The sequence below is a fragment of the Branchiostoma belcheri genome, unplaced genomic scaffold, assembly GCF_001625305.1.
Source record: "Branchiostoma belcheri isolate BF01 breed outbred unplaced genomic scaffold, Haploidv18h27 scaffold27, whole genome shotgun sequence".
NCBI lineage: Eukaryota > Metazoa > Chordata > Leptocardii > Amphioxiformes > Branchiostomatidae > Branchiostoma > Branchiostoma belcheri.
The window spans coordinates 1,392,025-1,419,871 of NW_017803876.1; the positions used below are offsets into that span (position 1 = coordinate 1,392,025).

Sequence of the window (27,847 nt, forward strand, 5' to 3'; positions counted from 1 at the left end):
TATATTTCTTGTCTAAATCTAGTACATTAAATAACCCCTTACGTTCATAATAATAAGAGGTTTAGATTGAAAGGTCGGCAGCTAGTAGTACAATACGATCCGACGTTATACACGTAACGTAACAGGTGGTTCCAAAACTTTGTACGCCTTCTATGCAACAGTTGATCACCAAATTACTGGCATTATGTCCTACCTGGGCCGCGATTACGTTCGATACGGGTGTTCCGGCCCGTGTGATAACTAGCGGTACGGCCCGGGGGTTCTTAACGCGTACGGCCCGGGCCTTCCAAATGTTCCATGGAACGATTCGAACGCGTTTCGGCCTAACCGCGTGCACCGATTTCGAAATTCGAATACAAAATTCGGACGTTGGAATTGATGTTGTCGCATTTTTTTGGGTTTAGGGACACCAAATTTTCGCTCATTTCGCATTGAAAGGCGCGTTTTCTTGGGTGGGTATGACATAAATAAGATACAACACGGTGTATTCCGCATCACCCTCGGTCCCGGCCCTCCCGCGGATCGGATCTCCCTCCGGCCTTCGGCCGTCGGGCGATCCGACGCGCGGTCGGGCTGGTACCTCGGGCGATACGGAATACACCGTGTTGTATTCTATATATATTTAGTAACGATATAGTAGTCAAATAAACAAAACAACAATAGTGTCTTGTAACAAACATTGTTTGTTGGAAAGTATGTGTTGTTTTTGGTACCAAAGCTTGAATAAACTGGCGTTTAAGTTGGGCCATGGGGGTGTTGTCCATGTTTTGTGTGCTCTTTATTGTCATTACTTTATTACAGAGGAAATCAACTTTAAATTAATGATACCGTATATAGCCGTATACTGGTGTGATGACCTCTGATATGATGGCCAGTAGATAGCATAAGTCTGAAGTTTTCCGTATGGACCAATCTGTAGAAGAGTTGTTGAAGATTCAGTGATGCATGCGTCTGTGGAGGGCTCTACTAGCTAGCCTGGTTACCAAATATTTGCGGAGAGGATGTAGGACTCGGGAGCTATAATAGGTTTGGTAACCAGGCTATCTACTAGCCGCTGTGGTGTCAGGAGTAAGGTCCACATAGCTACGAATAGGCATCAACGAATGTTGTCCAATGGCTGTAGAAAGCAATCGTCCTGTGATCTTAGCGTCACACACATCATAATCTGTTACACACATTGAGGGCTTGAACGTTATGTAAAGTGAAATATTTAACAACTTCAAACTTTGTCTGAGAGGAACTCCACCTTAGCCTGGGTACCATTCGGATTTTCGCTACGCAACGCTCGAAAAAATCCGGATGGTACCCAGGCTAACTCCACCTGCTTGAGCGGTAAAGAGAAGTAGCGCTCCCTAGCGAGATCGAGCTAAACTACATGCAATTTCAATCGACATAGCGACGTAAATCCAACATGGCGGACGAAAACGTGAAGAAAGATGAAGAGACGAGTTCTTCGGATAAAGAGGAGGACAAAACTGCAGATAAGACAAAACTGAGTGACGAGAGTAAACAGGAGTCACCATCGGCGTTTGCGGCATTCAAAGTCCCCGCACCTTTCAAGAAACCGGCGGCATTCGCTCCGAAAAAGTCCAGTCCGAAACCCCCGCACCCCCCTCCCCACCTGGCAAAAGAAGGTTCGCCTCAGAAAGGTGTAGAGCAGCAGAGACTCGGCGATTCCTCTGATGACGCAAGTGAGAAACAACAGCCTGAACCACAAGACAAGGGACCAACAACAACAGATGGAGACGTCAAGACAAAAACTGCTGACGAGAGCAAAGACTCGGAAGAACCACAGCAAGTCAACGGAGACAAACCGAAACCACAACATCCCAAGGAAGTTCCATCAAAAAAGAAACAGAGCCCCGCAGAAAAATTACAGGCACCGCCTCTGCCTTATAAAGAACCGGCCTGGAGCTCCGTACCGGACAAACCTTACAGTTTAGAAGTGCTGAAGAACGGCTGCATCGTGTCAAAGTTGGAACTCACGGGAAAACCTTTCTACGTGTTCGGGAGGCTGGACAGCTGTGACGTCACGCTGGAGCACCCGTCACTGTCAAGATACCACGCGGTGGTGCAGTTTCGGGGGGAGGGGGACGGGGAGAGGGAGAGGGGGTTCTATCTGTACGACCTGGGCAGCACCCACGGGACCTGGATGAACAAGATGGAGGTGAAGCCCAAGGTGTACTACAGGCTGAGGGTCGGGTACATGATCAAGTTTGGAGGCAGCTCAAGAATGTACATCTTACAGGTGAGCAGGTGATCTTAAGAACTAGAAATATTACAGTACCTGTCAACTCTTACTTTAGAAGACACCCCGCATTCTTCCACTTTTTAGCGTGCAAGATATCAAATACACAAATGTACAAAATGAATAAGGAAGTCAGTATGGCTACTACTACTAACCGCAGCTTTATAAGTTACAATATAGAGTTAGCAGTACAGAGTACATTTTAAGAGTTCTGGTTATGTGTGCTAATGTTAACCTTTGCCATATGGGTCTTCTCCATTCTACAATGCAGATAATACTTTGTTGTACTGAGTACTTGGAAAAACTCAGCGTTCCTCCTCCCCACCTGTGCTGTATCTGTATAGCCAGTATAATCGCCAGCTTTGCAGGCACGTGGCGCAGCGGCAGCTGGCTACATTACACTGAACAATCTGTTACACCTAACCCTTGAACATCTAACTCTGAACATTGCTGTAGGGACCAGACGAGGACCAGGAGGAAGAGTCCGAGATGACGGCGACCGAGCTGCGGGAGTTACACCGGCAGGAGAGGGAGAAGGCGGAGCAGGCGGACACGGACGACGTGACGGAGTCTCGGGAGACGCAGGAGGAGGAGATGGAGGAGTGGAGGAGCAGGAAGAAGAAGGAGAGGGATGTGGAGGAGGAGGGCATCAGCTGGGGCATGGGTGGGTAGTGGTAGTAGCAGTAGTAGTGGACTAGTAGTAGCATCCAGTCTTTGATAATACTGCACAGGGGTGGTCTATAGTCGGGCTAGTCTGGTCGGTGGGTGTGGTCAACATTCAAAACACCTTCATACAAATTATTGTGTGAACTAAAAACAACAAGTATATACCAGTACTTCTAACATTTGTTGTAGATGGCATGTCTTATTACAGACACCCAGAAACATGCACATCCACTGAGGGCAGTACCAGAACAAAAGAAGTGGACAATATAGTAAAGTTTACACTTAACTAAAGAATGATTGTGTTAATCTGTTCTCAAACAATGTTTAGTGACCCTTTAACTGAAAATGAAACAAAAAGTGCACGTTACCATGTTAGCTTCAAAAGGAGTCCTGGAAGTACAACAATATATCAGATCTGCGCTGACATTACGATTATCTTCCTATAGAGGAGGATGCTGAGGAGGAAGAAGAGGATGACAGGAACCCGTTTTCCTTGGAGTTAACTGAGGAGAAGGAGGCGTACTATGTCAAGGACCCCAAGAAAGCCTTGAAGAACTTCTTTGAGAGAGAAGGTAAAGTTTTCAGACAGCACACAGATAAAGTATTGATTAGCTGATCCCTAACAAGTTCTATCCGTCATTGTTTTGCACATTTCACGTTGTTCATATTTTTGTTTTTTAATGATAATGATGTGATTCCTGTTTTAGGAGAAGAGTTGGAGTATGAGGTTGAGGAGAAAGGCACCAGTTTCCACCGACAGTTCTACTGCAGAGTCAGGTCTGTTGTTGTCCTGTTATAATTTCTATAGTAAGACTTTTTGATACATAGTAAGTAATTTCATCAGGTTGGTAGAACATGGGATATTAGGATTTTCTCATACACAACCAGTACTTCTGTCACCTTGCTTACATTTCGACAGAAGGTGTCTGATAGACATCGAAAGGTAAGCAGGTGAGAGAAGTATTGGTTGTGCTTAAGAAAATCCTGATATTTCAAGACTTAAGACAGTGGATGTAAAACAAATTGAATTTACTGCACAAGCAGTGTACAAGTTGTATGGAGGTCACAGGTACAATTGTTCTCACTCCCCCTTCTCCCCCCAGGTTACCAGTGGAGGGTCCCGATGGCCGTGAACAGTACGCAGAAGCCACGACGTCTGGTAAGAAGAAGGAGGCAGTCCTGGCGTGCGCTCTGGAGGCGTGTCGACTGCTGGATGCCTACGGAGTACTCAGGCAGCAGGGATACAGTAAGTTAGGACACATAAAGGGTAACAAAATGTTCTGGACCCCTATAGAATTGCTGTACCTTCAGTGCTTGCTATGATGTTACGTCAAACAAAATTGAGATGACATAAAAAAAAATTCAGGCTGACTGGAATACTGCAGTAGGTACAACATCTAGGTATTCTATTTCATTGACCTCTCAGAGACTGTCTAGACTTCATCTCAACATGTAAATTAGTCCTTTAATCCCACACTTGTATAAAGTATTTCAACATTACTCATAAGTTTTTAAACATGAGAATTATTGTAAAAAAAATTGTTTTTGATTCAGTTTTAACAACCACAAACCAATTAAGTCATCTTGAAACTTACGTACCCAGTCATTTTTTTTATCTCAGAGTCGAAGCGCGTTGTGCGGAACTGGGAGGAGAATGATTACTATGATAGCGATGAGGACACGTTCACGGACAGGACGGGAGACGTGGAGAAGAAACGGATCCGCAGGATGAAGAAGGCCGGCAAGGATGAGAACGTCACGCACACGTACGACAGTCTGGTCAGTACGGTCATGTTTTTCTTTAGAATATACATTATTATGCAGGGCTCAAAATACTGGGTGTATATGCATCTGAGGCCACACCAATTTAATTTCTTGGTTAACGGATTTTTCTAGAAAAATAATGGAGCGGGCGGCGAAAAAAAAACCCCAAAAACAGGCCTAGACATCCTATTATGGCCCAAAATGGTACGATAGGAGCCATGAAGTCATCACACCAGGCTGGTTCAAAATTTAAACAATGAATTTTGATACTACTGCATTGAAAGATGGGATGACTGTAACAAGTAGTAAGAAAAGGACTGTTTTCAACTGTTCAGGGCAAAATATGAGCATTGTGCAGTTGATTCTGAATTGTTATTTTTATTTGCAAATCAGAAAAAAAGCGGCGAATCCGTTAACCAAGAAATTAAATTGGTGTAGCTTTAGTGCAGGTAAAATTGGAGCTGTGCAGGTATTTCTGATGTCTAACTGCACCTAACCTGCACCAGTCTATATGTGCTGGGTTTATATACAAATGTAATGTTAGGTGTATGTGGATTTTTATTTGCTGCATTGACTGTTACCATCTATGATGTATGAAATAAATAATGGCACTATACGGTTTCTACCAGTATACTGTTTTCAGTATGATCTTGCATTTTACCAGATTTAGCTACAGGTTAATGTACTGTTTTGATGAATTTTGTGTTTTTTCTAAATGCCTTACAGTCAGCCCAGCATGAAGAAGTTGTCCAGGAGCTGAGGGTTACAGAGGAAAAGTTAGCAGCTGCCAGGAGAAGTAAGAATGTTTCCTCATTTTCGTTTGGAGTATAACATTGTTCCTGAAAAGAGTCACAGTCCTTAGGACGGGACGTTAAGCTCTTCTCAAAGAGCTAATTTCCTCGGTACAATGAACCTGTAAAAACTGTACATAGTGTCTGTCTCCTCTGTCACAACCAGTGGAAGAATAGATCTAAAATTGGATCGTGATCACCTTCTTTCATTTGTCAGAGTTAGATTTTACCAGCTCTGTGTCTCTCTTTCTCTTCCCTCCAGAATCAGAGTCTGAGGAGTCAGAGGACCCGCTGGAGGCCTTCATGTCCAACATGGCAGCGGGATCGGGGCTGACGAAGGTGGAGGTCAGCAAGCTGCGACTGCGGCTGTTTGAGCTGCGGAAGGAGGAGCAGCGGCTGCAGAGACTCATGAAGGTGGCCAAGCCTGCAGACCTACCGCAGCTCAGCACGTGAGTATCAAGTCTTCCAGTCATCCAACATAGACTAGTGTGGGGTATATGGTTTGATGCAAAAAATATACATAAACAAGCTGCCAGATGGCCAAAAATCTAATCATTTTGAGGTCTAATCAAAGTCTACAATTACATCTAACTCTTCTCAAGTTATAGTGTTCACAGACAGACAGACAGACAGACACACACACACACACACACACACACACACACACACACACACACAGATGCTACCAAAACATATTCTAACAGTCTGTATGTACAGGTAGATGGTCAACCTTCTTTGATAAATGTAGAAAACTTTATAGCTCTTAATACTCTGTTTAAATGTTTTTTTTTATGTTTGTAATTTGCAACTAGCCTGAATTTTGCAAAATTCGTGACAAGAATACACTCTATAACAAGATGTCTGTCCTGTCGAAAGTACAGCATTCTTACTTATGTCTTCAAGAAGTAACCTACAACATTCAGCCATGTCCATGGAGAGCAAACTACTGATTGGTGTTACCTAAGTATTAGTAATGTTTTGATCTTGCTGTTCACACTTGTATCCAGAACGTCATCAGGTAAGCCAGGTGAGACCAGTACAGGTGTGGCCACTAAGAAGCAGCCATGGAGGAACCTTCCCCTGACTGGAGCCATGAAGGGTCGACACACTGTAGCCAAGAGTAAGCCTCAGGTGAGATAAACCTTCACTTTATTTTCTTCATTTCGATGCCCTTTAGCCCCATCCGCCCATGGCAGGGGCAGCGGCTCCAAATTCCTTCTCCACCCCTTACCCCTGCCGAATAACCCTGCATCTTCTACTCTGCGACCCGATTCCAGGGACACACTCTCAGCCAATCATGTATCACAGAGAAAATCTTTAACGCACTCTACATTAAATATTCATGAGCTACGCTAGCTATCGGAACCAATCATGTCGGCTGTTCAGTGACAAATAAAAACAAACATGGCGTCGTCTTGGGAAGAGAATTTTGCGATGCAGGCCGCTGCGGGCGTCGGCGGGGCGCTAGTGTGTGCTGGAGGCTGCGCGCGGATCCCGCCGAGCACGGGGAAGGTGCCGGCGCGGAGAAAAGAGGGGGCGGCTTGGTGACTTTGCCCCACACGGCCTCCCCAACGGGCTCATCACCGGGCGGCGGCGGAGTCGCCGGCGGCCAAGTCAGAAATGGGGTCATGCCAAATAAGGAAAGCTCATGATCGAATATTAATATTCCTGGGGTCGCAGAGTAGAAGATGCGGGGTTATTCGGCAGGGGTAAGGGGTGGAGAAGAAATTCGGAGTCGCTGCCCCTGCCATGGTGGGAGGATGTTTAGCCCAAAAGGCTAACCTTCCAAAAGGCTAATCTTCCAGGGCTCAAATAAAAATACATCTACAACAGATAACATGGTAAATTTACATTCTTACAAGTGAAAGGAAGATAATCAACATATATACTAGTCACAGAACATTATACGAAAAATTGGAAACCTTAAGAATGCACACAGTTTTCTCTTTGGCTGCTGAGGGGAACCCAGTTAAGCCGCACTATATGCAGGTGCCTCATTCAAGCATTTTTGTACTGGCACATTGCAAAGTGGAGGTTGATATTGGCTTTGTTTGCAAATGACAAAGATTTGCAGATTTCTACAGTCATAGACTGTGATTCATGGAGTTTAATAAGACATAGCCTTCGCTCTGGTGTGTTCAGGCATCAGGCAATAACTGGGACTAGTTCCTTGTAAATTTCTTTTCCTAGTGCAAGGTGCTTTGATAGAAAAATATAGTGTCTGCATTAGACTATTTTATACAAATTGGTTTTCACCATATGTTTTGACATGCAAACTTCAGGTTGCTCTCCCCAAGCCAGTTCAAGTGCAAGTTCCTTCTACCATGGACCAAGAGGAGGTAGAGGAGGAGGAAGATGATGTAGAGGAGACAAAGGAAGAGCCTGTTGATATGGAAACAGCACAGGTTACAGCCAGTGACTTACAAACAGGCACAGCAGCTATAGAAAGACTACAGGAGGAAGAGGAGCAGCCAAGTGTTACAGCAATGGGTTAGCACACTCATGGATATTAAGATTCCCTCTAAACATTCTAGTCATCTTGCAGGCAGTGTGGACACCATGTTTGAATCTTTTTTTTTATTTATTCACATATATTTATTGAGTATTAGGCAAAAACCACAGATTGCTTATATGTCACCTTCTACTCAAAAATATAAAACGAGAGTAAAACACAATGACAAAATAAAGCAATTGAATCTTTATCAGAATTCTTTTAGATAAGATTTTGATAGATAGGTACATTGTAATACCGAAAACTAATCTACAATACGATTTTGCATCATAAGGTCACTTGTACCAATGAGATCATAATGCAACATACATGTACATTTGTGTGTTGTGTGACATGTTTCGTTCATTTCTCTCTACCAGACATTTCTGCAGCAAGTAGCCAGGAATCTACCAGTAAAAGACCCTGGGAAGGAGAGGAACAGGGAGAAGACCAGGCTGCTGCTGATGATGATCAGAAGTTTGTGGTGAGAAATATTTTGATTTCTTTGTTATATGCTAGAATAGAAACACAATCTTCCTTTGCTTTTGTCCTGACAAGGAAGATAAATGAAACATTCTTTTCTACACAAGAAAACATTTTCTCAAGCAACTGGATAGATTTTTCAAAATGTATCCAGTTGCTTGACTGTTTTCTTGTGTACCTCATTACATGAATGTCTAACCTTCATCCACGCATTCCTTTCTACAACCTTAAGTATTAAGTACATGTACAACACTTTATTGAAAGATTGGATCACCCAATACTACAATGTAAGAAGAAAAAGTTCTTGTTGTTTCTAGGATCCAAAGCCACAAGTCTCCAAAAAGAAGAAGTCCCAGCCCAAACCAGACCCTCCCATGTCCAAACAGTACGCTGATGACGACCCAGACTACAGCATGTGGGTCCCACCAGATGGTGAGTACAGACTTTTCATATTGTTCTATGTTATATGTTTGACATATTTTATGTTTTTAAATGCTTAAAAGTAGGTTCATGTAATAGCTTTTTCTCTTGAATTTGTAAAGTACACAACAGAGCACATTACACATTTATTGGTCTTTCTACATTTTGCTTAAACCTGTTTATATTTTGTTTTACAGACCAATCTGGAGATGGGAAGACCAGTTTGAATGAGAAATTTGGTTACTGAATGCTAGAACTGGTGGCAGTACCATATTAGAGGTCTCTACTTTGAATAAAAGATTTTGAACCCATTCAACTTCCAGTTTATCAGTGTTCTTTGGACACCCTCTTCCTTGTATACAGACCACAATGTATTTATACCGTAAATATATCATGGTAACCCCAAAGTAGGAGAGGGCTCTGTACATGATCATAAAATGAGTTTAAACTCAACAAAACAATTTATATGAATTGTAATTGTTAGAACGTGCTTTCCACAAAATCCTGCTTGAGATAGCCCTTTGTGACATGATGATTGTTGGTTGTATGTGAAGTAGATATTTTGTTACTCGATTGTCCTTATAACAACCAGTTTGTCCTAGAACATGACCAGAGATCTGCAGTGCTTTGTCCTGTGTTCTTTGTGGTAAAGAGGCTAGTTACCTTAATGTGAACTACAAGTTTAAACAGACACATCACAGTGTATGGCATGTTCTGGCTCCACTTCCAGAACTGATCCTTTCAGTGGATCTTTTTATTACTCCAGGAAGAACTTAGACAAAAGTAACTTCAGAAAATCATCCTTTATGTTTATACTGTACACAAGAACAAGATTTACAAGAGTATATTCTTTGACTTGATACACAATGTCTGAATGAGAAAATTATCCTAATTAAAACTTGTTCAGTACTGGTAGTTAAATCTTAAATGTACTAGAAATTATTAATACATATGCAGATGCCAATATTTGATTCCACACAGAAACACTGTGTGTGCAAACATTGAGGTGGTCTAACATGACCATTGATACACAAATGACCACCGAAAAAGTTTGGAGAAAGAGCTGAGGCCATATTCAATGGGTTCATTGACCATTTTTATAACATCATCAGTACCGTAGTTAAGAATAAGAAGCAAATATCAGGTTGTAGGTTGGCACATGGTCACAGCAGTGATTAAATGGGAATCACACAGGTGTTCAGTAAAACTTTTTTTATACATCCCTTTTATGAGAATAAATAACTTCATATCAAGACCATCCTACAGTCATTGGAAAAAAACATATCATTTATGGTAATTGCTTCTCTTATGACAACAGTGTATCAAATAATTTCTATATTAAATGATTTTCACAAGGCACAATGTCCACTAGCATAACTTCAAGTATACACTGGCCTCTTGCAGAAAATTTGATATTTGCAGATCACATTTGAAATTGCAGGTTAGTTTTGTGATATATCTGATGCACATAGCTGACACTGTAAATTCTCAATGTTGTGTCAGACCAGAGGTTGGGAATACTGCTGGTTCCTGTTGAGGCTGGACTCAGAGCAGGTTGATCTCCCCCATGATATTAACTGGTCTGTCGCTGTACCGCTTGGATATTTCTCCCTCCATCTGCGAAAGGCCATACAATTAATTCTAAAATGTTGCACTGTTTTTTGTACTGTCTGTATCATACAAAAACAATACATGTACTAGTATTTCCTTCTATGACAAAAATTATGCTCAAACAAACATTTAAGAAAAAAATAATTTGAGCCATGAAATTGGCTTCCTCTAGGCTCATAGGTAATAGAAAAGATGTGAGGAATGGACCAGCACAACACCTTAAGAACATAAAACTGAGAAGGGTGACCTTGTTGCAACATTGTCATATCGTCTGTGGTGCCCAAATGGACAAACAAGGGATAGAAGAGAAAGAGATTCATGTAAATGTACATGAACTTTCACCCAACCTGTTTCTTCAGCTCTTTGGTCTTCTTGATGATGACCTGCAGTTTGGGCTCCGTCTGCCTCTGGTCCTGCAGCGCCCCCTGTCTCTTTTCGATCATAATGCGCTTCCTGGCGAGCATCTTGTCGGCCTGGTCCAGCTTCTGCTGAAGGTTGGCGGTCAGTCTGTCTACGTACCTGTAGGGGGACAGGAAAGGTGTTTTATGCTGTCCAATTTGTTATCAAAGGATGAGCCAAGCACACGTATGTAAAAACAAAGAGGTACCAAAAAAAAAAAAGCCATTATCAAACAAAGAATGCTGTCTGTCTGTCTACATATCAATAGGAGACAGGAAAAAGACAGTTGTCTTATACTGTCCAGAAGATGGATAACCAGGTATGTCATCAGATGAATAACCAAGTAAGCCATTAATGTCAGCTTTAAGTTTGCTCCCCAAGATCTGCTTGTTGGTGGTGTAGCAGATCTAGGGAAGTAGACTAAAGCTAACAAGGACATCAGGCTATTATCAATAAAGAATAATGCTAAAATACAGCATATATAACAGACAGCTATGGCCATATTTACTTTGGAGAGGCCTTGAGCATGTAGAGCTGCCTCATACAGTTGTTGGTTAGGTGACTAAAACTAACGTGTATAACCATATTTACTTGGGAGAGGCCTTGAGCATGTAGAGCTGCCTCATGCGGTTGTTGGTGAGCTGGGCCAGGATGGTGTCTACAGGGGCGAGCATGTCCGTAATCTCCTCCACGGAGCGCATCTGCAGCTCCTGCGGCGCCGACTGGAAGATCGTCTCGGCCACCACGTTGTTCTCTCCCTCCATCTCCACCAACCGCTGGGCCAGGAAACCCGAGAGCTGCAACAGGAGGGAATAATCCAGCATGTGTGTTAAAAGTGAATCTCATTTGAGTTATGCACAGTTCCCAACCTGGGGCCCAGGCAGGCAGTTTGTGAGAACAAAAATACAAAACACAACAATGCCGACTGGAAGATCTCAGCCAACACGTTGTTCTCTCCCTCCATCTCCACCAGCCGCTGGGCCAGGAAACCTGAGAGCTACATGTACAGCAATGGGGGGGAGGACATCCAGCATTTCCTGAGTCTACAGGAAGAGTTGCCATGCTAAATACATATTGATGCCATACTGGAATACTTCACCAGCGCAATGGCCAAGTGGGGAAGAGAGAGATAGAGTTTGCCTTGCATTTGGTAGGTCATGAGTTCAATCCTTGGCCAAGTCATACCTAAGACTTCAAAAATCTTTTTAAAAAGTTTGAAAAAGCTGTAATCTGAAAATAGCAAAATAGTTTCACTCAGAACGTCAACATCAGTACCTTGGTACACACAGTTTCAGGCAGCGAGTACAGGCAGGTTCCTGTTTTCTTTTTTTCTGGACCTCTTGCTGAATGACCTCTTGCTGAATTTTTACTTCAAACCTTTGAGAACCAAGAAATGAATTGGTCTTGGTAAGTAAATTGTACTTTTGAGTAGTACAGTAAGTTTAAGTTTCATACCTCCCGTAGTTCATTTATGACCTGGTCTCTTGTCTCTTTGTGGTCAAACAGGGACAGGGCATCTGTTCCCATGGCAACTCGGCTGTCTGGAAGACAAAACATTTGTTTAAACTGTGTAAGATGATGGGATAAATGGCACATATGGTTATGAAAAACATTAAGAATATACAACAAGTGATATTTACCTGCCACTGCACCTGCACCGTTCTGTGACTGTAAAATACAAAGGGAAGACAATCAGTCAATGGTCAGTCTCTCTACATCCTTCCAGTTCTCTCTCAGTATTTCTATTCTGTTGCTCAAATTCAACAAATATGACTAATACAACATCTAAGACATAACCTCACCTGATCAGCCCCGCTGCCTTCCACTGTGATGTCCAGCTCGCCGTCTCCTCCCCAGTCTATCCCACCATCCTCTGCTCCCCCTGTGTCCATTCCTCCCCAGTCAATCTCCCCACCCTCCTCCTCCTGCCCCTCCGCACCCTCATCCCCCCAGCTGATCTCCCCGTCCCCGCCTGCGGCATCTCCTGAGTCCTCCCAGGTTATCTGGAAGGAGGAAAAGGTGACAGTTGGGTACATCAGTATGGTGACAGTTGCATGGACTATACATATAAAATATACATGTATAAATATAGAATACAACACGGTGTATTCCGTATCGCCCGTGGTACCAGCCCGACCGCGCGTCGGATCGCCCGACGGCCGAAGGCCGGAGGGAGATCCGATCTGCGGGAGGGCTGGGACCGAGGGCGATGCGGAATACACCGTGTTGTATTTTATTTTTGTCATACCCACCCAAGAATACGCGCTTTTCAATGCGAAATGAGCAAAAATTTGGTGTCCCTGTAAACCCCAAAATGCGACAACATCAATTCCAACATCCGGATTCTGTATTCGAATTTCAAAATCGGTGCACGCGGTTAGGCCGAAACGCGTTCGAATCGTTCTATGGAACATTTGGAAGCCCCGGGCCGTACGCGTAAAGAACCCCCGGGCCGTACCGCTAGTTATCACATGGGCCGGAACACCCGTATCGAACGTAATCGCGGCCCAGGTAGGACATAATATATAATACATAGACATCATAGATATCTGCTGCTGTGTGAAAGAAATGAATCAAGTTTCCAGATTTTATCCGCAAAGTCAGTGAGAGACGAAAGGAAGAAAGACTGAAGATATCAGCTTTAAAGCTTTATGTGACATTTTTGCAGGGGTACTGGATAGCCAGTTCTACACAATCGCTCACTGCCGGGGATTAACTGGCTCCTCCAACTGTATGGTGGGCCGGCCTCTAGAGTGACTGTGTGATTTAGTCAGGATAGGCTACTGGGCATGAAGCATTTGTGTTATCTGGGTAATCTCCAAGCAGATCCCTCTCGGTGGCAAAAAGACAGTATCAAATTGGCCAGACAGTATCCATTAGCCAGAGAAGCTCCATTAGCCACCAACGGGGATCAGGACAACAACAAAAACGGCCATATATAAAAAGGTAACGATCATTCCCCACAACCTCTGCTTGGAGAGTATTATCTGGGTACGTACAGTGCAGCAAGTGAAATAAATGAAATATTTGAATGGAGTTGATGAATTCCTGAACTTCTGATCACCCACCTGTGGCTCCTCCGTAGCTGCAGGCTCCCCTCCCCCGGGCAGACCAGGCTCCACCACGACTGTGGGCACCTCCCCTGTCCTCCACTGGTACACGGTCGTGTTCCCGTGTGACGTCAGGTACCTCAGCATGGATACCATGGAAACATCAGCCTTAGCATCATCTCCAGAGCTGCCATATCAAAAACAAGAACCAGAAGTTCAGAACTGTCAGCCTTGAAAGTATGTTCCATTTGTGATTAATCTCACCTTGTAGATGGTCGATAGATACCCTCAGGGTAATGAGACCGCTCCTAAGTTATGTCTGTACAGCAGGCTTAACTTGTAACATTACATGTATGTGTATCCATTTAGCAAGCACTGATATAACTGTCCTTCAGTGTAACAAACCAAGTTTGCAGGCACAAATTACACCAAATGACTTGTTACACCTAGCCTTTGCAAATCCAACTCTTGGCATTGTATAAAGTTTGTAGTGATGACATGTAGAGATGAACCTCTAAAATTCTAAAAGTCATAAATTCATTAAGTTACAAGTCATTAGGACATTCAAATTTTTTTTAACCTATACACCATTTTAACAATAACAGGAAAGTTCAATCTGAAGCAGAGGACCAGCTGTAATACACTTCTACTGTAGGCCTGCCCTTATTGTATCTCTCACCTGGACAACAGGAACTGTACAAAAGCTGTGTAGAAGTCTATAGCAGGCTGCAGGGACTTGGTCTCCTCTGCAAGCTTCTGGTGGATCCCTGGGAGTTGTTTTAACAATGCCAGCAGCTCGGAACGGATGTTCTTACCCTGCAGGGGAAAACATTTCATTTTTTCTTTTTACTGTATAATCATTTTGTATGTAGGATAGGGGTTGATGAGCACATCTTTGATCAGAAGTTAGTGACTTCTTTGAAAATTCTGATAAGAAAAACAAATATTCTCACCACAATGCCAAGTTCCTTGCATGATGCCTTGAAACCTTCTCTTTCTATTCTGGCTTGGCTGGTGAAGTCTGCCTCCTTTTTCACACACTCCTATTCAAGATGTAGACAAACAAACAACAAACAATCATTTAAAAATTTAAAGAAATCTGCTTAAAAACTGTTGAAGAAAATCATTACCTTAAAGTGATCTGTAAATGAATACCACCATACGGTACCTCCTGTGTCTGCTTGCACTTTGCTATTTGTCTCTTCACTGCTGGGATCTCGTAGTTCACGTTCCTTGTCAACAATTGAGCTCCTTCAGCTGTAGGAAAAGTACAAAGCTTAGTGCAATTACACATGTAAATTTTACACTGCACAGTGCCATGTTTATGAGGTTTTACAGTATTTTAAGTTCACAGCACAAAAACATATTTGTGGTGTCATGATTTTGTGGCGGACAGGCACCACAAAACCCGCAAAAATAAAATCATTGCAGACATTTAAAAAATACCACTAGATCTGACTCACCAAGATTGACATTGTCTTTCTCATATAGTCTGACCACCTCTTGCCAGTCCTGAAGAAAGATAAATAAATTAGTCTCCAAGATATTACATAAAAATCTGAGCACCTTCAAAAACATGAATACCGTATATTACAGATTTCAATCATCTTAAAGTTTACTTGCCACAAGTGAAGTTTCAAAGCATTAATACACAAAAGTTTCAAAGCATTAATACACAAAGCAGAAGAAACTGTTTTCTAGAGATATCATTTATGTCTATCATATATGGTTATCCCAAAAACTTAAATAATACCAAGAAGGATCGGTTCTCACCTTCATCCGTTGAGAGGAATACCGACCAAATATATCTTTGGTGTTTGCCTCTGAAACCTTCAGTAGTTCTACTATCCGTATGCAGTGGAAGTAGTTTATATCTGTTGGGAGAGGACAAAATATCACCATTCTTACCATTGAAACTCAAATTCAAGGCCATTGACAGAAATGCCTGTGATGTGTTACAAATCATCATGTTAGGTAGAACTACCAGGCTTGAGAAGAGACTGGAAAGAGCAAAAATTGGTCAAATAAATAGATAACATGCCAGGGGAGTTGGTCCGCTAAAGAAGTAACGTTACAGTTATCAGAGTGGCAGCCTGTTTGCAACTCCATAGGGGCAGAGTTGAAAACTGAGTTCCTTTGCCAGACCAACTCCCCTGGTATGTTAGCTCTCCATTTGACCAATTTCTACTCGTTCCAGCCTCTTCTCAAGCCTGGTAGAGCCTAAGTAAAATCATCTGTGCTTTATTTAAGATTACTGACATTTAGCTGGACTTACACGTTCCCTGTAGCAGTTGTGTGATCTCCTGCACTTCCGGCATGTCCTGTATGGCGGCGTTGATTTTCTCTCGCACCACCAGGGCTGCTGCCTGCCACTGTCGGTTACAGTGCCTCCTATCCACAAGCCAATCTATTATAGGTAAAAGGAATGAGATGCCAATTATGACAGATATAATCAGCAATGAAGAACTGAACAGTTGATTAGTTCAAGTACTAGTAAATGATGAGAATAATTACCTATTTTGGAGTATGTAACATTACATCCTATCCTAATGTTATTATATTATATACTGGGCAAAGCCCTCTTGGGGCATCTTTTGTTGTCAATGGCAGATTATATTAAAATGATATAAAATTAAAAGGCAAATATCATATCATCTAGATACTTGTGCACGGAATGGAGGGACAAGGAAATTCAACATATTACAACATAGGAAACTAAATACATCTTGCCCTATATAGTCTATAACAGCAATGATAACAGTTATAATTTCTCCATATGCCCTAACTTGATATGCAGGAAATTTAGGTTGTAAAACTAGACTTCTCTAAAATAAATCGACTGTACTATACTTCATACGTAGGTGCCGGCCCGTCTATCTACATACACCTGCCCAAATTCCATGCCTGTCATCAACCTGTTTTTTTTTTTCTATATGAAAAACCATGCCGGAAGAAAATTTTCTTCAGAACTGGCTGTGTGCTGAGGCCATGGAAGAGGAGGGGCGGAGTTGCCAACTCACCCAGCAGCTTGTTGTAGTGGATATCGATGGGTAGTTTCTGTATGTCCTGTTGAGACACCATCTTGTGTTTCTCCTCCTCTGCTTTCTTAACTTTGCGTTGTCCTGCCTACTTTGTAGTATCAGGAATTGTTCCTCCAGATGGAATTTGTGCGTCTGTGCAGTCGCCACGCAGGTGGGTCAAAGGTTATAATTAGGGTGATTACATTCTTCAAAATAGGTAAGGTTGAAAATATATTTCTTGTAGACAAACGTCATAAAGTGTGCATATAACATTGGTTTAGGGTTAGTTACCTAATGTGTAGGTATATTAGAATATGTTTGTATTTGTTTAATGACGGAATAAGTGTGTTGGTAAGTACATATGAATTAATAAACCCCCCGGCATGTGAGTGGCTGCTTCAACTGAACTTTCAACTCCAAAGTAGTTTCTCGTGGACTTTGTATCAGAAATCAGGCCAGGAAAGAGATTTAATCCATTTCTCGGCTGCTAGACGTCTCATAGAAAGCTGTCATGACCCTGAAATTCTGTGCCAACATCTCCTGGCTGTTTCGGGAGGCCGGGGCGGTGCCTCTGCGGTACGGGGCGGCCGCTCGGGCCGGCTTCCGGGGAGTGGAGGCCGCCTTTCTGTACGACATACCCGTGGAAGAAGTGGTGAAAGCGAAAGAAGAGGCGGGAGTCGAGCAAGTCTTGATCAACATGTTCCCGGGAAACCTTGCCGATGGCGAGCTCGGGCTGGCGGCTCTACCCGGGAGACAGCAGGCGTTCAAAGACGGTCTGGAACTCTCGATCAAGTACGCGAACGCCCTTAAGTGCAAGCGGATGCATCTGATGGCAGGACGCGTGCCGGTGGACTGGAGTCGCGAAGCCGCTCTGCCAAGCATGGAAGAGACATTCGTGGAGAACCTGAAGTTCGCCGCGGCCAGGCTTGAGAAAGAAGGGATCCTTGCGCTCATCGAACCCATCAACTCTAAGATGACGGACCCGAAGTACTTCTTAAACACCCCTCGACAGGCTTTGGGCATCCTGCAGAAAGTTGGCCACAAGAACGTCAAGCTGCAGATGGATTTCTTCCACCAACAGATCATGGACGGGAACCTCACCAACAGCATCAAGGAGTACCTCCCGCACATCGGCCACATGCAGGTCTCGTTGTTGTTGTTGTTGTTGTTGTTGTTGTCTCTGCTTAACGTCTATTTTTCCGTATATTCTTCATTCAGGAGTTGCTGTCTGTCCTTGTCGTATCTTCCACAGTGATGTATGTATAGTTATAGTTATAGTGGTTTGTGGTTTCTTTTACCCCGCAGACGTAACAGTTTGGGGTCACTTCTGGGTCTGTCCAATTTCTGTAGGTCTCCCAGGTCCCCGGTAGGGCAGAGCCGGACTCCGAGGGCGAGGTGAACTACGGTTACGTGTTCTCTGTGCTGGAGAGTGTCGGGTACGACGGCTGGATAGGGCTGGAGTACAACCCTGCCGGGGACACACTCACCGGCCTGGAGTGGTGGAGGAAGTACATGAGCAAGGCAAAATGATCTATGCTACCAGCGGAACTGTGTGCCAGAATGTGTAAGCTGGTGAAAAGAAAAAAGGGACTATTTTAGCTTCAAACGTTATCTGTGATTGCAGGTGGCTATGGTGATGAGATATGCAAGCAACAACTATACAGACAGCGTGGATTCTTTTCTTACTTCGGTGATTGAAAACAAGAACAGTGCTACCTTTTATGGTACATTATTTCAGTTGATCTGAAGACAATTGTACATAAAAATGTAACTTTTGATTGTCTTACAAAATATTATCATATATCAGAACAATTATGAAGCTAAATGTACAAATGAGATGTTGTGCAAATACATGTATGTTGTATTGCGGTGTCAACATTTAATCTTTACAAGATTTTAGCCAGCATGTAGTGTTTAAGACCCTGTTCATACCAGACTTATATTTAGCGGTTTCAACCGGTTTTTCAAAAACCGGTTTTTATTTAACCTGGTGTGAACGCAAATTAACCGGTTTTTTAGGGGTTTAAATCCGATTTTGAAAAACCACCTCGGGAGGTGGTTTTTGAGGGGTTTTTGTGGGGTTTTTCCACCGAAAAACCTGGTCTGAACGCTAAGGGTTTATTGAACCGGTTTTTTGCGTCATAATTCCGGGGTCACGGGGTCAGCATCCTGGCCGTGTGCGACCTGCAAGCTTTTTTGAGCGCGTTGTTTTGACCAACTTGAGTTCGTTTCCACTGTTTTTCCACGGTTTTTCTTCATTTTGCGATGGAATCAGCAAACGCAACCTGGTCGGCGAACGGGACGCTCTTGATACTTAGGTTGGAGAGCAGGAGTCGCCAAATTCGAAAAAGCTAGGGGGGGGGGCGAGGGCTCTACCGAAACAAAAATGTTGGAGGAGGCTGATTTCTTGAAGATAAAGGATCAGTGCCGCACTAAGGTAAAAAAAAAAACTGAAGACGGCATACAAGCAAGAAGGCCAAGGAAAACAATCAGAAGAGCGAGAGGAACGGTTATTCAAACTGCAGTCATGGCCGATTAATTGGATATTCACCGGACAGGATTTTTACAAAACCGGTTATCAAAAGTCTGGTATGAACGCTAAGGGTTTTAGCCGGGTTTTTGAAAAACCGGTTGAAACCGCTAAATATAAGTCTGGTATGAACAGGGTCTAAGTGCAGCAAATAGACTGATGTTGTGTGTTATTCTGTCATTGGTAAGTTCAGCAATACTGAGGTAAAGCCACAGAACGAATGAAGTAAAATCGATCACTTGTGCTGTAAGATCGCGAGAAAATGCTTGCAATGAAGAGCAGTTCCTCAATAACGATTACTGGTGAATTAAACGACTGTTGTAGCGTTTTTCCCAAGGGAATGGGTGTTGTGTATGTGTGGTGTTTTCTTGCCTATCGAAACAGAGTAAAGTTAATGTACGATTTGAAGCAGTCGTTGACTATGGCTACATACCTCTACTTAATTTTTACACGTTTTCTTTTGTTTCCACTACAGATCTTGAACCTTTTAAGCTTTACTGTAATTTATAAGCTTAAAACACATTTACCTATCTATATACTAGTATACAGAAAATGATAGACACTGCTTTTCCATTTTCTCATCTTTTATTGAGAAGGTCAAGAAAGTTGCGTCAACAAAATATAACATAATTTTGAAGAATTTTGTTCCAGCAAAATTTTCAAGTACATGTATTCGAACAACTTTAAACATCACAAGCAGCTTTAGAATAATCGTATATACATTTGCGTTTTACTTATTGCACTTAGTTTCGCTATTAACTACGAGTACTTTTAACGCAACTCGGTATGATATATACACACATTTGCATTGTTACTGGAGCTTGGATACAGATTGAAACTTTCATACAGTCAGCAGACAATGGTTTGAGAAAAGGAATGATTAGACCGAGGACATTTCAAGGCTTCTGTACAATTTGTCGTGGCGTCAAGACCGATTTTTAGCTGCAAAAATGCTTCATGTATATACACTTGAATTATTTACAGGTATGTACAGATACTGGTCAATTGTCCGTATACAGTTTTCCTTCTGTCAGTTCTTACAGCGTGACTCTCTGCAGACTCTGGACGGGCGCGGGCACCATCTGCGGGGAGGCGGAGGGCAGGTAGCTGTAGCTGGTGTAGGGCAGCGCCATGACGTCGGAGCGCGGGTACGTCGTCATGACGGCGGGGTACGGCAGGGACGTGGCGTACGCCGACGTCACGGGCACGGCGTAGGCGGCCGGGTGCGCAGCAGGGTGGGCGGCGGCGGCGTAGCTGTAGGCCGACACTGACGGCTGGGAGATGGCGGTGTACTGGTAGCCGTACTGCATGTAGGGGTGCTGTGCCATGGCGGTGTAGCGGCGGACGTTCCTCCTGGCGCGGCGGCGGTGGAAGTCTCCCCGGCCGAAGTCGTCCATGTTGGCGGGGTGGATGGCCCAGTAGTTGCCCTTGCCGTCCTGGGAGCGCCCGGCCTTGATGAAGCAGTCGTTGAGGGACAGGTTGTGGCGGATGGAGTTGCGCCAGGACCGCTCGTTGTTGCGGTAGAACGGGAAGTTGTCCATGATCCACTGGTAGATGTCGCCCAGGAGGAGCCGCTTGTCCTTGGACGACATGATGGCCATGGCTATCAGGGCGATGTAGGAGTGGCGGGGCTTCTCCAGCTCGGACGACGGCGACTCGGGCGGCGACGACTCGGGCTTGGCGGTCGTCGGCAGGGGGTTGGGGCTGGCGCCGACGGGTGAGATGCTGCTGGCCCGGTCGTCCTCGGACCCCGACGACTCGGGGTCTGACACTGACACGGACGGGCTGCACCGGACGATGCTGAGCAGCGGAGCGGGGAGGTGGTCGTCTTCCCTCAGGGGGCCTGGCTTCTCCACGCCGACCAGCCTGTCGATAGAGAACGGCAGCATGTTGACTGGGTAGTAGAGTGGCGATCGTCGAGAAGAGTTGGTGCGTCGAGCTCGGAGGCTGTCTCGGAATGAAGACAAACCGTTTGACGCCCGGATTTTATACACGAAGCCAATGGCCAATCAAACAGTGGGTGGGCTCCGGGTATTGTCTTGGTGCTAATTTGCACTCAATTATCACCTCGCTTGAAAATGGGGAGGGCGTAGCCAGGATTACCATCTGAATGCGCAATTGTACGCGTGATTGCCACATTGTTGGCACTGTGGGTTCAACGATGGGCTCTTGTTTGTCAACATATGGCTTATAGCGTGAAGTTGATGCTCTGTCATATTGAAGAGATTTACATGTATACACAAATCCTACTATCTACATGGACCTGCCTATAAAGACATAGCCACTTCACGGACAAAGACTTTCCACCTCTCAATGCACGTTATTTACTTTAAGTACAAGGAGACACAAAACGATATTTACTGGTCCAAGTAGACATAACGTTTCTATGGCCAGTTTATTCTGTCAAGACAGTGAAATATGCAAAATTTTATACCAAAGTTAGATTAAGAGTGTCTGTCAAGTGTCTGTCTGCCCAAGTGCGGGTCTTACAGACATGCTAGACAGACATTTATTAAAAAAATGTTGTGAATGATATCTGTGAGAACAGGGACAAACATATGACAGGAAGATATTTTATCAACGGCCATCGGCTATGCTAGCTGGAAACTGTTTTAGAATAATTGCCTAATGAACCCGGAGCGTGGATTAGGTTCGACATACCGAGTGAAGTATATTTGAACACTAGTGTTAAGCTCTTGTCCAAGCGAGATAGATTAACACGTGCCCGCACGGATTGTATGATAAACCGGAAGAACTGTTGGATAATCGCTTCCTTCTTGGCTACTACATGTACTAGTATACGATTTCTTTATTTCGTTGTGTCAGAAAACACTTTAAAATGTTTTGGCGAGAGCTGGCTTGCCAAAAGTTTTCTTTTAATAGTGGTCTTCGCTTTACATTATCTGCGACAAATAACATTAGACCCTTGTCGCGAATTGTGGATTATCTTTTTTTATTAAACTTGTGAAACAAAAGTAGACAATTTCTTCACAGTTTCTCGACGAAACCTTTTCTCGCATGTCGATCTGTCATTCAAATTCTCTGGAAACTGGCACTAACGTCTGACAATGGTGCACTGATGGGTGAACCGAGCCATTCTCTGCAGACGCCAACTTGTCTTACCTGTCCATTGTTGGGAGCTGCAGGGCTTTTGTGTGGCCTTTGTGTGTTGTTTATCTCGGGGCGTGGATGTTTCTCACCCTGATCCCTCCCAGTTGAAAACATCGCTAATGAAGCCATTGTTTTCCCAAGGAGGTGTAAAACGTCCTCTCCACGGGGCCACTACTGTCCGGCAGGTGAGGAGAGAACAACACGACGTTCACGTACTTCACACTTATGGTTTCTGTTGGACTCTTTTGAAAGGACCCCTTTGTCACGGGATCGAGAACTATTGTTCGATGCAGAATTGGTGGTTGATGGTGTTTTCCATAAAAACAGAAACGAAAATTGTTGTTGCAACCTGAGGGTAATTATGCGCACTGAAAAGAGCCAAAAACAACAAAATCTGAGCATTTCACACAGCATGTATGTGGTAATTATATATCGATTTGGGACTATCGTGTTTTTGTGTAGTTTCTACCAGAAAATGATTTCACTGCTATTCTGAGACTGTTATTTACTGTGTAATCTTAGGGACGTAAATATGTTGAAGTTCCTTGGTGATATGAATGGACTTTGCCAGTTGCTTAAGAGAGCAAATAAAAATTCCTTGCAATGAGCAAAAGAAAAATGGAATATGCGTTTAACGTAAACGGACAAAAATGCCTTGCTTTTTTAGAATACTAGAAAACACTTCCCTATAGTGCCTTATGTGTTAACATATAGACTAGTATAAGTATAATGAGAGGGTGACTGCTTCAACTTCAACCCTGTGACAGGAATGAGGAATTTGTTGGTTGCCCTCGGTTTGTTTTACATTTTGCTTAGGCGTATCGTGGAAAAACTTTTATTCGTAGTAACATGTACGTGTGCTATGAGTTAAAGCCCAAATATCAGCATCAGTCTCTTGCAAATGTAACATTTACTCCATACATTCGTCCTCTTTCTTTAAACTCGGTTGGAAAGGAAGGAGTCAAGCTTATGAGTAAGAAACAAACAAAGTTAGCATTAGGAGCTATTGGCTTCCACTCGACGCTCATGACAATAGCGACAACAATAACAACATCCATTACTACAGGCTCTGCTGAAAGGAAGCCAGATAGTAATTGTCTGGGGAAAGCTGACGCGACGCGGACTTTACCATCAGAATAGTGGCCGTCTGAAACTTTCGTGGGAGAAAAACAAATACACATTCTGTATAGCAAGGAGATGTAGCCTCCATAGCATTCCAAAAACTGGGGGTTTGGGGGTCTTTGGGAGCTTTTATGTGCTATTTTCTGATTACATATAGACAACATAACTGGCCTGGTTGAATTACCCCCGTTTTTCGAACTGGATGGGCTAATCAGAAAGTTGAAACAGCCGAATACCACCAAATCTCCAGTTCTATAAGCCTGCTACGGAGGCTAAAGGAGATGGCTGTACGAACTTTAATACAACTATTGCAAAATGTGTGATGATTTCAGAAGGAAAAGTGATGACATATCCGTGATGAAGGAAACAGTGGATTTAATGAATGAAGGAAAGACCTTTATTGTACGTTTATGCTCTTACAAGCTAAGTATAGGCCATGAACGAAGCAGAAATAAAGAAAAATTACAGCAGTATCTTACTAAAACCATACATGATAATCGCAGCCAATGTTAGCTACTATGTGTATATATGTGCAACTTTTTCCCGCTTCTTTTAAGATAGTTTAAATGATACATGTACAAGGTTTGTCTAGTTTAATACGGCAAGGTTTCAATTCAACTACGAATCCTACTTCAATATTTTCTAGCGCGATAGGTAGAAATTCGATGTGATCATAAAAATACTTGTTTTTTTCTCACGAGTTTACGACTTTGCCAATAAGTAATTATTGATCCTTAACTTTATCAAAGTTTGTGAGCTTTCTGTAATCTATAGTAAGCCATGATAAACCGATTGAAAAAAATTCTGACAGACAACATTCACAGATGGAACAACACTTTTTCCCCCAAGATAACCAACTTTGTCTGGAAACCATACAAGTTAAGACGGGGACAAAATCTAGCATATGCTAGTATTGTTATCTTGAGTGATGAATTTGCATATGGAAATATCTGTTTAGACTACGGACGTGGGAAAGTTTATGGAATTTGGTTACAGGTAGTTTTACTAGATGCTATTTTTTCATATTACAAATTTGTACGTACAGTATGTCACCGGTCAGTTTGTGGGAACGAAAAATATGACATAACAGACAGCAAACCACACAAAAAAAGTTGGAAAGAAATATACTAGTACTCATGTACACCGTTTTGTATATTCTTGATATTAATTGTTTTTCGTTCACGGAAACAACCCGGTCGGGCCCCGGTTAGGAAATGTGACCTTAATATAAGTTTTGACTCTGCATTTATGATGTTTTGGCATATTTGGTTTGGAAATGTGGCTATGAGTGGGCATCAGTTAATAATCCCACCAGATCCTATGTGTGCAAACAAGGATTTTCTAGTGAATCACTTCCACTTTATTATTGCTAAACTGACAGCACACATGGCGAAGTTTTCGTTTTATACTTAACGAACAATTTGAAGTATGTCTGCAAACTTACGTCACTGCATGAATCATCACGAACAAAACACATAGCTCGAAACTAATTGAGTTCTATGACTTCCCCATAGTAGTTTGATCAAATTCTACAACTTTTCCAACAATTAAACGACTTGTGATAGCTAAGTTTTAAAAGTGCGTTCATTTGTGACAAACCTAGAATACATATTTCCGAAAATAATTTCATGAGGTTGGTAGAGCATAACTACTATGGTATTGGTAGGGCCACCTACATCGGCTACATACAGCGGCGAGAAGCGACAGAAGCCCTGAGGAATGCGTCTGATAGACGAACCATAAGCAGATAATAGACATTACTGGTTATAAAAGAATATCCAAACATCGTAGAGTACAACTTGTTCAGGCTATGTATGGCTGGGACGCACTTCGAATTCTTGATTTGGTTTATTGAAATTTCTTGGGGGAAGAGACAGATATGTAATGCTTCTCCGTACGTCTTTCAATTTTTTTCTCCGCGACGTGCTCAGGAATGTTGAGTGGTATGAGACTAGAGATATCCATCTACACCAGGTAATGAGGTAATTAGCGGTCATTAAGGACGGGATCTTATCGGAGAATCCGCTCCGTCCGATGGCAGTGACAAGAGGAGGTAGCCTCTACCAGGCTTCGGGGGGCGGCTGGCAAGAGAAGAAATTCCCCAAATAGGGAGATAACATGTCAGAGGAGTTTGTTAGCTAGAGAGTAGCTGACCAACTTCCCTGGATAGTTATCTAGTTGGCCAATTTCTACTCTTTCCAGCCGCCTCCCGAGGCCTGGTAGAGGCTAAAGAGGAGGAGCCGTGAGACACGCGTCTATCTGCGTAATCCTGTCATTACTGGCACAATACGTGGGTGGGAGAGGGTGGGACAACAGGGACAACACGTAAACACGGGCCTGCTATTTTAAACAGAAATGCACCTGGGGGCAAAGTTTGGCGTATTACGAGTCTACCAGACCTCCGCGTCGAATTGAAGGAAAGGGTGGAGAAATTGGCCAAAACAGGGCTACTAGGACTGAGTTTGATTTGGAGAGTAATTCATTCGACCATTGGTAGCAACTAATACCCCAATGCATGGCCGGTTAACTCAAACCAACTGGCCAACTTGTACTGTGTTTCCAGCAACCCGCACAGTCTTATCTGTGTGCCCTCTAGCCTAGGTCGTTTATACCGGCCACCCAAAGCTCTAACTAAGCTGGTGTTACTCCTGTTACGTTCGTTAGATTATAAACACTAACTTGACAAGGATGCTTGGTTTTCGCAGTACCAACGGTTCAAGTTGTCTCTTGTGCCCACTCCAAGGAAGCAAGACCAAGGGTTCTCTTCATGCCCAATAGCTATCGTGTGCACAGATTTCATATATTTTTATGCACACCACCTAAATGGCAGGAAAGACAAGACAAACAAAAACAACAGTCTGTCATGACATGTTATACCTTTAACTACGACTGCAGTCCATTGTAACTACTTTTTAATGACTGTTTTTAATAACTGCTTTTAATATCTGTTCCAACTGTTTTTAACAATCCGTGTAATGCGGCAGATCAATTCAGCGTCCTACAGGGACCCTCCCACCATGTACAGTGGAAGAAATAAACCAGTATTATTATTTGGCGTGTTTTTTTTTAACTACACATGTGCACAGTGTACATGTGCAGGGATCAAAATTAACCTGCCGAGATTCATAGTTGTACATGTAACCTCCTTGCTGTAACATTGGAAGACTTGAGGAAACATTTCTAACCAGGCCTGGCTTTGTATTAGCCAGCTCATTTCTCGTGATTCCAACTTGTCATACTGGAACAAAATTTGTCAGAAAGAATCTTTGCACCAGCAAAGTTATCAGGCAACACCTTCGAGTGACAATTGCAAGAAGACCTATATAGCTAATTATGCTAATTGTAACCCCTTACTCGGATACAAGTCTACACAGTCCCTTACTTGAAAAAGGCGAGTTTTTCTTGGGTTACATCTAAAGACAATTTTCTGTCTGACATTTGGCGTGGGAAAACTATGGGTTCAAGTGTAGACAATAGAAGTGAGAACAATCAGTTCTTGCACCGCCAGATATGGTATTGTTCTCGCCATGTTTTGACAGTACATGACGACAGACAACTGTTGTAACAGGCCAGTCTCACCATGTGTATCCCGGTTGTGTATTTCATATAATCTCCAAGCAGATGTGTAGGTGGCGCAAAAGAAAGTATCGGTGGTGCAACGGTCAGAGTGTTGGACTCGGAATCGAGAGGTCCCGGGTTCGATACTCACCCTGGCCCGACGCTGTGCCCTTGGGAAAGGCACTTTACACTACTTCCCCACCTATACGGAGGAGTGACGCCCACCAAGCCTCTTAGGCTAATCTGTCTGTCTGGGTGCCAAAAACACCTTACGGATTTGGTGCGCCGATGTGACAACATCTGCACATTGGCCACTGAGAACCATTAATTTTTTTTTAAAGACAGTATCACATTGGCCAGGCAGTATCCATTGGCCAGACTGTAACCATTCACCACCCAACACTGTCTGGCCAATGGATACTGCCTGGCCAATGTGATACTGTCTTTTGCACCACCTAAACATCTGCTTGGAGATTATATTTCGTACTCAATGTGGTCCTGGTACATAAAAATCTGTGCAAAGAAAAAATCTAAGGAATTGTTTTTCTTATCTCTTTGGCCGAAACCAGTACAACAGTATAAA

The 27,847-nt window shown here is 43.2% G+C and overlaps 4 protein-coding genes across 5 annotated transcripts; 2 read left to right on the forward strand and 2 right to left on the reverse strand.

Annotated features, from left to right (window-relative positions):
• The first annotated feature begins 1,383 nt into the window (after nucleotides 1–1,383).
• On the forward strand, nucleotides 1,384–10,302 carry LOC109472298 (kanadaptin-like). Its single transcript, XM_019771975.1, has 13 exons — nucleotides 1,384–2,248; nucleotides 2,705–2,912; nucleotides 3,361–3,486; nucleotides 3,622–3,691; nucleotides 4,018–4,160; nucleotides 4,536–4,693; nucleotides 5,405–5,474; nucleotides 5,732–5,918; nucleotides 6,477–6,600; nucleotides 7,752–7,959; nucleotides 8,341–8,444; nucleotides 8,761–8,875; nucleotides 9,061–10,302. The coding sequence occupies exons 1-13, from the start codon at nucleotides 1,412–1,414 to the stop codon at nucleotides 9,108–9,110; spliced, it is 2,400 nt and encodes a 799-aa protein (XP_019627534.1). The 5' UTR covers nucleotides 1,384–1,411; the 3' UTR covers nucleotides 9,111–10,302.
• Nucleotides 10,303–10,328: 26 nt separating this feature from the next.
• On the reverse strand, nucleotides 10,329–17,123 carry LOC109472299 (CDK5 regulatory subunit-associated protein 3-like). 2 transcript variants are annotated; one of them, XM_019771976.1, is made up of 14 exons: nucleotides 16,944–17,120; nucleotides 16,199–16,330; nucleotides 15,697–15,797; nucleotides 15,387–15,435; nucleotides 15,092–15,180; nucleotides 14,877–14,966; nucleotides 14,603–14,739; nucleotides 13,942–14,110; nucleotides 12,676–12,876; nucleotides 12,514–12,541; nucleotides 12,329–12,414; nucleotides 11,465–11,670; nucleotides 10,822–10,993; nucleotides 10,329–10,480 (listed from the first exon to the last, which is right to left on the reverse strand). In XM_019771976.1, the coding sequence occupies exons 1-14, from the start codon at nucleotides 17,002–17,004 to the stop codon at nucleotides 10,409–10,411; spliced, it is 1,593 nt and encodes a 530-aa protein (XP_019627535.1). In that variant the 5' UTR covers nucleotides 17,005–17,120; the 3' UTR covers nucleotides 10,329–10,408. The 2 variants fall into 2 exon arrangements, with proteins under 2 accessions (XP_019627535.1, XP_019627536.1); XM_019771977.1 differs by lacking the exons at nucleotides 10,329–10,480; nucleotides 10,822–10,993; nucleotides 11,465–11,670 and adding an exon at nucleotides 11,684–11,870 and having other exon boundaries at nucleotides 16,944–17,123.
• Nucleotides 17,124–17,343: 220 nt separating this feature from the next.
• Nucleotides 17,344–18,856, forward strand: LOC109472300 (putative hydroxypyruvate isomerase). The gene is made up of 2 exons (XM_019771979.1): nucleotides 17,344–18,087; nucleotides 18,294–18,856. The coding sequence occupies exons 1-2, from the start codon at nucleotides 17,455–17,457 to the stop codon at nucleotides 18,471–18,473; spliced, it is 813 nt and encodes a 270-aa protein (XP_019627538.1). The 5' UTR covers nucleotides 17,344–17,454; the 3' UTR covers nucleotides 18,474–18,856.
• A 1,188-nt stretch (nucleotides 18,857–20,044) lies between these two features.
• On the reverse strand, nucleotides 20,045–21,417 carry LOC109472327 (forkhead box protein D2-like). Its single transcript, XM_019772023.1, has one exon. The coding sequence runs from the start codon at nucleotides 21,360–21,362 to the stop codon at nucleotides 20,511–20,513; it is 852 nt and encodes a 283-aa protein (XP_019627582.1). The 5' UTR covers nucleotides 21,363–21,417; the 3' UTR covers nucleotides 20,045–20,510.
• Between the last annotated feature and the right edge of the window lie 6,430 nt (nucleotides 21,418–27,847).